The following is an 11,266-nucleotide window of genomic DNA, read 5'->3' on the forward strand; positions in this document are numbered from 1 at the left end:
TAGACCTAACAGCATTGCAACTACAAAAAAGTAATATTTAGGCCCAGTTTGGATGACGGGCAAAATTTGCTTTTTGGCAAGTTAGGCTTTGCCTAAAAACCAAGTTTTTGACAAATTGGATTGCCAAAAGGTGATCAAAACAGAAAGAAAAGAAAAAACAGAAAAAAAGGCTGGCCAGCCACCGGCTGAGACTTGCGGAAAATTGGTAGGACTCTGCATAACCCCAACTTTATCACAAAAAAAAATGTAGACCCCACCACATATTTAGGAAAAGATGCAGGAAAGAGGGTCTCTTTCAGAGGAAAGCTCAGTGAGAAAATACCCATTGTGGAAGATGTGGGAACTCTTATATCATCATTTTTATGGAAACAGCAAACAGAAATTCAGGGCCAAAACAAAAAAAAAAAGAAATTTCCTCTTATTATACATCTCAAATCATGCTACACTGTTCTAAGAAAAATGTGAGAATCACCACACACACGGAGTGAGCAAATTGGTGAAATGGGCATATCAGATCCAATCCTTGGGGTTCACGCATGCATCCAGTAGCATCCATTCTTCAGTTCCTTCTTCTGGTTGCTGCAAAACAGAATTCACTTAACATTACAACCCTCAAGTTTCTAGAAGAAAACTCATCAGACAAACAAGAAACTTACATGGTCATACTCCCATCGAGCTGTTAGTGGTAGAGAAACTAGAATGCTTTCAATCCGGCCTCCTGTCTTTAGCCCGAATGTCGTCCCACGATCATAGACCTTACAGGTATCCAAAAGGACATTTTAGTTTAAGTGATACTTTTGATGATTAGCAGTAATAGTAAGCATCCATACCAAGTTGAATTCAACATATCGCCCCCTCCGTAACTGCTGCCATGCCTTGTGTTGCTCCGTGAAAGGCGTATCTTTGCGCTTTTCTATCAGAGGTATGTAGGCTGGAACAACAGAGTTTGCACATTCTGCAACACAATGGAGAACCCAGGAATAACCAGGGGAAGAGAATTAAACCACTATTGATAGAAAAATGCAGCAGAAACAGAATCTCTGCATATATCACTTAATTGATTGAAATCTAATTGCACAAATTAACCTCATGGTTTACTAATAGAGTTGGTACATAAAACTCAAGGGATTCTCCTGAAACAGATTTCTGCATCCAAAGAAACTTGGCTACCGACCAAACACTCGGCAGCTCCTAACCGTGTGTAGGACATATTCCTAATGATGAGTTGGCCTGAGCCAGTATATCAGGATTATTCCACAAAATGGGATGAACATGGATACCATGTCTTGAAATAGACTCTCCAAGAATGTAAAAGCGCCTCCAAGATAGAAACAAAAGAAAGAAGAAAAAGATCATACTGATCTTGAGAAAACAAAAAGAAAAATGCAATAATAATGACAAACCTATGCACAAACTGGAGACACTATTTCTAAACAAAGCAGAAGAAAGCATTGAGCTGACAAGAAGGGACAAAGCAAATCATAAGTATGGTGATCCTATTCTCAGGCTATGCCTCTGATAGAGGTATGTGCAAATTTGAGGTGCACATGTCCACGAGACATTGGTGCAGGGCATGGGCCTTGCTGTGGATACATTTGACTACTAAATAGTGGGGCACTGTGGTTAACCTGCCCCGTCACATGGATAATCCATTTTTGTTTTCACTCCTGTCCTATGTCCAAATATATACTGCTTTTATGGAATTCCATTGTACTAGCAATACCTACTATATCACTTGCCTTTACTTTTCTGAAGAAAAAGAAACTCATAGCCCTTCAAATCTAGAGATGCAGCTTATGCCTCTGAATGTTCGCTACGAATTTCTAATTTTCAGTCTTATCACTTTAGAATGGAAAAAAAATGAGGATCTCAAGCCTTGGGCAAAAAGGAGATGAAAGGAACACAGCAAGCACATTCAAGTGATTAAACCAAAGAGGGGAATGGTAATATGGATTGATGAGTAAGACATCAACTTTAAGATTGAAGAACATGAATGACCTTGTCTTATCTGAAAAAACTATTACATAAATGGAGAAGAAATCCAACTTAGCTTACTCGTAAAATATGATAATACTCTACAAAATGCATAAATGTAAAGACTAACTAGTACAATATAAGGGACATGTATATTAAAAAAGAGGCACTAAAATACCTGTCGCAAAAGCAAGGAGAAGTTCCTGATCGTAATCATTTAGATCATCAAAAAAGATTCCACCAAGTCCACGCCTTTCGCCCCGGTGCTGTGGACAAAACAAACAGCAAAAACAGATTTAATTATTTTTCTTCCTAACATTTAAAGTTAAACGTCATTCCCAAATGATATCATTATATCTTGACTTTATGTGTTAATTTGAAATTTTCTGGATAGCTGCATATGAGGTAGAAGCCTTTCAGGTCTGCAACAAAACTGGTATAATCCAAAAAAAAAAAAAAAAGAAAAAGAAAAATCTAAAAAGAAGGGTAGGAAGGGACTGCTTTGACAGACATCATTGTTTATGGAAGAACAGACGAAAAGACATGCATAAATGTTCCTTAAGGGACAAAGGAAGACCTCATACACGGTTTCACCCTTTTGTAGAGAACCACAAGGTATTGTAATTGGTCAGATTTTGATCATCCATTCACGCCGCAACTGCATAAATCTTAAGGTTTTAATTCTTCATTTCAGCTTACAAGCCCCAGTTTTCCATGTAAATATTTAATTATCTATCTAATTGCCTAAACATTTCCAAAATTGGATTTAAAATAAACTTTTTATGATTGTCTTGGATAAACATGTAAATGTAATACTTCATGTCAAGTTCCAATCCACTATGATATGGATCATTAATATAAAAAAGCTGAATATAAGTACATATCCATATCCAGATTTAGTGCATATTCTTGTCCATATAGATTGATGTCCAAAGCTTTCAGACCATTTGTTTCCTCTTCAAATCATGGTGAAGAGAAATGAGTTATTCTACTGATCCCCTTTCCACGAGGAATTGGTAACTACTAGAATTCCAAAAGTTGGTGGAAGTACCTTGATATAGAAATAGTCATCACACCATTTCTTGAATCGTGGATAGAAACTAGGGTCAAACTTGTCACAGGCCTTCTTTTGGACCTACAAGAGCAGGAACAACCAAATATGTGTTAAATTCCAGTAATCTCCATTACATGTTACCAAAGTTGATCTTAAAAAATATACTGCAAGTAAAAAACAATGTTGAGATTGATGCAACTAAAGTTCTAAATTCACCGTATGGAAATGCTTAACATCCTCCTCAAATATATAAGAAGGAGTTAAATCAGTGCCCCCGCCAAACCACCATCGCTTTGGTGCTCCAGCAGCATCTGAACTCCAAAAAGACCACATCAATTTTTCGTCAGCCCTATAACACAGATTACATTTCAAACACTTTCTAAAAAAAAAATCATGAATCAGTTTAATTATTGGAAGGAATAAGGCTGACCAACTCTATTCTCCAATACCACTAGCGATCACAAAGGGTTCTAAAGAATCCAAACTAACACCAACTTGTAAATCAGCTAAATCTCAGCAAATTCTACAAATAGAACTAAATCAACCAACACTTTTAAATCCAAAAAGACAGTTCATCTCTGAAAGAAGAATAACAAATCACACATATCAAAAGAAAAGGAAATGCAACACAACTAAATAAGCAAGAAAAGAAGTAAAACACAATATCGAAGTACCTCCGGGCGCATCCGTCTCGAAGTAGCGATAATTGAAATGCAATGTAGGTGCAAATGGATTCTTTGGGTGTAAAACCTACAATTGAAAAGATAAAACCTATAACGCCAATTCGATCAATCAATCGAATTCCCGGAAAGAAAAACGAATTCTAAGCTCTATAGAAGTACTAACAGAGCTAATTCCGGCTGCGAAGAAGGGGACCGGCCCGGCATTGTCCACGCTCCCCGCGGTGGCGGCCCGATACGCTTCGGGCGGCATCACGCCATAGACGACAGAGACGTTCACTCCAGCTTTCTCCCAGACGTTCCCGTCCTGCAAAACCCGGCTTATGCCGCCCCCGCCGCCCGGCCTCGACCACACATCCTCCTTGAACTGGCTCCCGTCGACGGCCTCAATCGCGGCACACACCTTATCCTGCACTTCCCTGATCATCTTCTCAAAACGGCCCCTAACCGTCGACGAATCGGAAGATGGGGCATCTCCATCCCTCAGAAAGCTGTCCGGCCGCTCGCTCTGCGGCGTCTCATTCTCAATTGCAGGCCCGGCAAGTGAACCGAGGGGCCTGAAATTCACCCTTTTCCTTGTAAATGAGATATAAATTTTGTTGGGTATTGGGGATGATGGCCTGAAGAAGGCCACAGATGGGTGGTGAGTAGAAGAGGAAGAAGAAGAATGATTAAGAAAGAAAGAAGGTGAACATATGGTGGTAGAACTCGCCATGTGAGAGGGAGAGGGAGAGGGAGAGGGAGAGAGAAGCCAATTGAAGAGAGAGAGAGGCAGAGAAGCGCTAGTAGAGGGCGACCTTGAAATCTTTATATGTATATATGAGAGAGAGAGAGAGAGAGAGAGCCTTTGGTTTTGGGGGGAACTGGTCAGGTCCAAGGGGCAGCAGCCCCTGGTAATCTCCAACCATTTTCACGCCTTCTTTATTAGCTTTAAATATAATAGATAAGGCTTCAGTCTTTGTATATTTTTTATATCGTTATAACTTTTTATTTAATGCTTGTCACTTGTTTTAGGTGTACGTTAAATAATGAACTTTTCCATGGCCGGTTAGGTTTGGGGGTGATAATCAAAACAAGTAGAGTTTGATTTGAATTTTAAATATCAAATGCTCGGTTATGCTTAACTAACAAAGTATTTTTTTATGATGACACTAGGAATCTCCCCATTTTCACTTCCACTTTAAGTTAGGTAAGGCTCTTGCCCTGTATTTTCAATATTTTTAATGGTCGTTATAATGCTAGTTGGCAATTAGGCATTTCATGGCCAATGGAGGTGATAATCAAAACATACTACTTGAGTTTGACTTGAATTTGAATTGTTCAACTGACGGTTGAGCATGACATGTTATAGGTCTTCTTTATGATGATTAAACAATGAAAACTTCCTACTAAGTTTAGGTTGAAAGTTATATATATATATATATATATATATATATATATATATAGAGAGAGAGAGAGAGAGAGAGAGAGAGAGAGAGAGAGAGAGATATCCCTGACTAATAGTTTTGACATATTATGCATGTGCCCTGGCCGTTGAATCTTATTTAGATCCAATGGCCAGAGCTCATGTTATTTAAACAGGCACACAGATTCACGGGATGTCCCTCTTGCTTCTCTTTTTTTTTTCTCCTCTCTTTCACTTTCCTTCCCCGCTTTCCCACCGTCATTTCGAGCTCCTTCCTTTCTTAACTGTGTTGAGAGGCAGCCGAGCCCCTTTCCCACCACATCGGGTGCATCCTCCCCCACCCTTTCTCTCTCTTTCTATCTGCAATTCTCTCTCTCTCTCTCTCTCTCTCCTTAAACCGTAACTACAGGGTGGGCACATCCAGACCTAGCAGGTGGGCTAGGAGAAAAAAATATTGGCTCTTTCATGGACTTCTTATGGCATTATGAATTCGGTGGGCTCAAGCCCTCCAAACTCCTCAAGACAAGCTTGGCCTCTTGCCTCTATGGGCTGAGTTTTTGTTTGGCCTCTGAGCCTTGCCAATAGTACTACAACACAAAGAGCTCCCCTTCTTTAGAGAGTGTGATCTCTCTCCATTTGGATCCAAAGGACCCAAGAAGAGAACAAATATCATATATGTTGGTATGTGCTTTATGAGTTTTCATTTATCTTCTTTTTTATTATATTGAGCATGATTTTCATCTGGTTTGATTGGGGTATTTTTTTTTCTTTTTATTGAATTTACTAGTTTTGGTTTCTTGGTGTTCTTTAAGATCTATTTTGATTTTGATTTGGTTAGGACACAATGTAGATTTGGAGCATTTTGGTTTCTTTGTGTTCTTTATTTTGATTTTGTCAGGAGACGATGTAGGTTTTAGAACAGTGGAGATTGATGGTGGCTTTGCCTTTGCCTTGATTATTTTTAAGATAATTTAGATTTTAGTTTGCTCAGCTTGGTATTTCTATATATTTCTTATGATGAATTAGTTTTAGTTTTTGGGATGCACAACAATTGTATTTTTCTTCTTTTTCTTGTTAAAAACGTGGTGTTACTTCTTGACACATTGCTTGATGATTTGGAGTTACCATCTTTTTTTTTCTTTTATTTAGATTATTATTTTTGTCTTTGCAACCGCATCTCTTAATAACATTTTTTTTCTTTAACTCTCAAGTTGATTTTTTATAGCCTTCTTTTGTGCATGCAAATTGTTTTACTATATTAAATCTATATTATACCTCTAACAAGACAAAAATAATAGTCTAATTTAGAGAAAAAGAAAGATGATAATCCCAGATCATCAAGCACTGTGTCAAATTATTGTGCACAGCAAAAACTAAAACTACTTCATCGTAAATCGTAATGAAGCAAATTTAAAATCTAAATCACCTAAAAGCAATCGAGACAAAGGCAAATGCACCGTCAATCCCAACTGCCTGAAATCTATATCATGTCCTAACCAAATCAAAATCAAAATAGACCATCAAGAAACCAAAACCAGTAAATTCAATAAAAAGAAGAAAAATGCCCCAATCTGACCGGATGAAAATCATGATCAATATAAACAAAAAAAAAAGATAAATGAAAACTCATAAGGCACGTACAAGCATATCTTTTCCTTCCTAACCCACCTGCTAGGTCTAGGTGTGCCCACCCTCCTGTTACAATTTAAGGCAAGAGAGAGGAAGTAACCATTGATTGAGAGAGAAAGGGCTCTGGCAAGAGAGAGGGGTGGGTGGGTGGGTGGAAGGACGCACCTGACATGGTTGGGAAGTAGCTTAGTTGCCTCTCAACACTAGTGGAGAGGAAGGAGCTCAACGACAGTTTGTTTAAAGTTTTTGTTGGGCGACGGTGGGGAAGGAGAGTGAAAGATAGAGGAGAAAGAAAGGGAGAGCAGCGAGAGGGACAACCCATGAAGACAATCCATGAATCCGTGTGCCTGTTTAAATAACATGAGCTCTGGAGATCCAACGACCAGGACATGTCATAATGTGTAGGCTCAAAACGATTAGGCAAGGACCACCTACTCTCTCTCTCTCTCTCTCTCTCTCTCTCTCTCTCTCTCTCTCTCTATATATATATATATATATATATATATATATATATATATATATATATATATATATATATATATGAATCAATCTTGGTGGTGCTTGAGCTTGAATTGTATATGTCATTTAAAATCCAGTCTATTTTACTATGTCGATTGTTAAAGAAAGATTTTATGTTTTATCATCCCTCTTACTTTACTTTATCATCCCTATCATCATTCCTTCTTCAACATCCTACTATTATCTTATTTTATTTGTTTCTTTGAGAAGATTTTTTTTTAATTTACTATCATCCCATGATCATAATTTAAGCATAGTATTCATCTAAAAACTTCTATTATTTTATTTAATTTGTTTATTTGAAAATGAGTTTCTCATCCACCATCTTGTACTCCATTAGCGTCCAAGTTCAAACCAGCAAATGATCGCAACAAACTGAACAAAGGGTGTTTAAGCTCAACTTATTTTTGTGGACCGAGCTCAAGCTCATGGCAAGATCAAGTTAAACAAGTTGGATTTGAGCTACTTTATTTACTAGAAAAAATACATTTTTTTAAAAAATTAAGATAATAAAATTTGAACTAAGCCTACTAAGGCAAGCTCAATTGGTCTCAATCTCACACCTCCTCTTTGCTAATGACCTATTAATCTTTGCCAAAGCATGAAGACTAACATATGAAACTTATGGGTCACCCTTAAGTGTTTTTCAGAAATCTTGAGCCTACATATAAATAAGGGGAAATCTCAAGTCTTGGCACTCAACGACCCTAGCAGGTGCTCTCAAATCTTGGTTTCCTCTATCTTTAATTGTGAAATGGGTGTTCTACCTATGATATACTTGGGCCTTCCACTACACTTGGGGGTTTTTAAGGAGCATCATTGGAGTATCATTGGAGTGTGGTTAAAGATTGAATTAGACAAGATTCAATCATGTGCCTCCCGGTTCCTTTCAAGAATGGGTAGAATCGGTCTAGTGCGGTTCAACATCTTTTGCTTAATAATTCATTTTCTATAAGTTTTTAAGATCTTTAAAAAAGTGGGGAAAAGGATTAACTCGCTATTTCAAAAGTTCATTTGGTATGAGTCTTTGGAGTGCAATGCTAAAGCAGGGGTTAATTGGGTCTCTATTTCTCAACCTCTAATTTTTGAGAGATTGGAAATACAAAATTTAGAAAAATTTAATAAAGCTCTTTTGGTAAAGTGGCTATGAAAAAATTATAGCAGAGAAGGCACTCTTAGCCTTATCTTGTGGAGAAGTATGCCTTGAAAGGGTGGTGATGTTAGTCCAAAAATCATAAATTGGTTAGAGGATCCAGTATTTGGAAGAATTGGATATCGGTGTTAAAAGCATTCAATGAGGGGTTTAAAGTTAAAATAGGTTGTGATGATCAAACTCTTTTTTAGCAAAAACTTTGACATGAGAATATCAATCTAAGGGACTTGTACACTCTTGTACATGAGCTTGCTCGTGCCAAATATGATAAGGTGCATGATTTTTTGTCCACCACCATGGGAGAGTGGAAAATGTGGTGTAAAGACCCTTCTAAATTGACATTGGTGTGCTCTCATGAACTCTTTATGGCCTTTCACATCTGGAAGACTTGGTTTCTTAGTCTCTCTCCAATGATGGCCCTATCTCAACTTCCTCTATGTACTTGTTTCTTGGACCTTCATCAACCTCTTGACTCTCCAAGTATGGTCTATGGGGAGTTCACCTTCCTCCAAAAGCCTCTCTCATGGGATGGATGATCCTCCGTGATGCAATTAATACAAATGCTAAGCTCAAGAGATGAGGTTTCACACTAGCTAGTCGCTGCTCGCTATACTTGTTCATAGAGGAGTCCATAATCCACCCATTTTGGAATTATTGCTTATTTCATACTTTGTTGCATTGATCTTGGCACGACCTCTTTAGGGATTGAGAATCTTTAACATTCTGTAAAGAGGTTGTCATAGCGTCTCACATTGAATAAAAGAGTATTTGATGGGTGTTCCTTTTGCGTACATGGATTTTGATTGCTTGGCACGTGGTATGGCTTGAAAGGAATCAATGTATCTTTCACGAAAAAGCTACTGATTTAGAGGGCATCCACTATCACCTACGTTGGAAAATCAATGCCCAGTTTAGGATCAAATGGCCCAACCTTTCTGCATACTGGGTTGGGGATTAATGGGTTGTTCCACCTGTTGGGACCTGTGCTAGAGAAGAGCGATGGCATACCTGGAGCGACCATGTCGAACTGCAAACAACCGGTAAGTTAACCTGAATCAGCGACTTTGAGATGTTTGACTCCTCAGCCGGTCAGAACCCTTGATGAGCACAAGCCCTCCAGCAACGATGAGCACGATCCAATCCCAGCAATGGAAATCATGTATGCTTTCCCTTTATTTTTCTGCACAGGGATCTCTCATCAACAACCCCTTTTATAGCATCAGTCTTTATTAGGTAAGAGTTACGTAATTGTTTCCTTCCAAATTCGTGGGGCTTGTCTGATAGGGACACCTTTATGGGAGTCCTTAATGTGGGTAACGCCCACATTACGTGGGTGATTCCAACATTCTCCCACTTGTCCCAACGATAAACCCTCGACCGAATACCTTATGGAAATTGCTTGATGAATAGATTGACCTTTAAAATCTATTCTACAGATCCTTAGTTAAATATCTAATCCTTATGAGATTAACAATAAACAACTATAATGAGAATCAAAACGGTATGCAATCACTTTATTTATATGCATATGTCAAAAAGAGTTTAACAAGCCCATCCTTAATACATGTTCGAAATACAATCTTGGTGCTAACCCTTTAATAAGATGAACAACAATTATTTCTTTGGTACCAATATTAACAATATGCACTAGATGATTCTATGCTATTTCTTTAACAACAAAGTACTTTAATTTCATATACTTATATGACGTAGTACTTTTATTGTTATTCGAAAAGGACACCACAGGTTCATTTTTACAGTAGACCTTCAGTGACTTCTTAATGAAATTGACTACTTTTAATTATGATATGAAGTTCTTCAATCATATGGCCTGCGAAGTAGTCTTGTACAATGCTATAAACTCTGCCTCCATGGTGTGAGTAACAGTGATCGTCTGCTTCCCACTCCTCCAAGAGATCGCTCCCCCAACAAGTAAGAAGGCATACCCAGTAGCAGACTTTCTACTATCAAGGCATCCTCCTAAGTCTGCATCTGAGTAGCCAATGACCTCGAGGTGATTAACCTTATGATATGTCAACATATAGTCTTTTATCCCTTGTAAATACCGCAAGACTTTCTTAGCAACCTTCCAATGGGATATACTTGGGTTGGACTGAAATCTACCAAGCACCTCTACTGCAAAAGAGATATTTGGATGTGAACAAGTCTGCATGTATTTCAAGTTGTCAACAACTGATACATATGGATAAGCACTCATCTGTGCTTTGTCAATATCATTTTATGGACAATCTTTTAGGCTCAATTTATCACCTTTTGATATAGGTGTTGTACTAGGATAACAATTCTCCATCCCATATCGCTTTAATACATTATTTATGTAGGATCTTTGAGAGAGGCCTAGAAAACATGTTGCTCTGTCTCAGCGAATCTCTATGCTAAGTACATAAGCAGCCTCACCCATATTTTTCATATCATAATATGATGCAAGAAACTGTTTTGTCTCTTTAAGTAACTTTATATCGTTGGTTGCAAGCAAAATGTCATCCACATACAACATCAATATAATGAATTTACTCTCACTTTCCTTAAGGTATATACATTAATTAATAATATTTTCTGTAAACTCGAAAGTCATAATAACTTGGAAAAATTTAATATACCACTGTCGGGAGGCCTATTTAAGTCCATATATTAATTTGTTAAGCTTGCAAACCAAATGATCATCTTCAAAGAAACTAAGAGGTTGCTCCATGTATACTTCTTCATTTAAATCCCCATTGAGAAATGTTGTTTTCATATCCATCTGATGTAGCTCTAAGTCATAATGAGCTATGAGAGCCAAACTTATCCTCATTGACTCCTTAGTTAAGACAAAAAAGAATTTCTCATTA

General features: G+C 37.8%; 1 protein-coding gene across 1 annotated transcript; it reads right to left on the bottom strand.

Annotated features, from left to right (window-relative positions):
• Positions 1 to 325: 325 nt before the first annotated feature.
• On the bottom strand, positions 326 to 4,608 carry LOC149834531 (coproporphyrinogen-III oxidase 1, chloroplastic-like). The gene is made up of 8 exons (XM_090010170.1): positions 3,875 to 4,608; positions 3,703 to 3,778; positions 3,245 to 3,339; positions 3,026 to 3,109; positions 2,153 to 2,240; positions 831 to 955; positions 657 to 755; positions 326 to 579 (listed from the first exon to the last, which is right to left on the bottom strand). The coding sequence occupies exons 1-8, from the start codon at positions 4,421 to 4,423 to the stop codon at positions 511 to 513; spliced, it is 1,185 nt and encodes a 394-aa protein (XP_089866296.1). The 5' UTR covers positions 4,424 to 4,608; the 3' UTR covers positions 326 to 510.
• Between the last annotated feature and the right edge of the window lie 6,658 nt (positions 4,609 to 11,266).

Source organism: Nuphar pumila, chromosome 6 (assembly GCF_984573655.1).
Source record: "Nuphar pumila chromosome 6, dmNupPumi1.hap1.1, whole genome shotgun sequence".
In the NCBI taxonomy this organism is placed as follows: domain Eukaryota; kingdom Viridiplantae; phylum Streptophyta; class Magnoliopsida; order Nymphaeales; family Nymphaeaceae; genus Nuphar; species Nuphar pumila.

Coding starts and splice junctions, on each gene's coding strand:
- LOC149834531 (XM_090010170.1), bottom strand. CDS start 4,423: ATGGCGAGTTCTACCACCATATGTTCACCTTCTTTCTTTCTTAATCAT. Junction 3,110..3,244: donor ATGTTAAGCATTTCCATACG/GTGAATTTAGAA, acceptor CTGCTCTTGTAG/GTCCAAAAGAAGGCCTGTGA. Junction 956..2,152: donor TCTCCTTGCTTTTGCGACAG/GTATTTTAGTGC, acceptor ATTGTGTTGCAG/AATGTGCAAACTCTGTTGTT.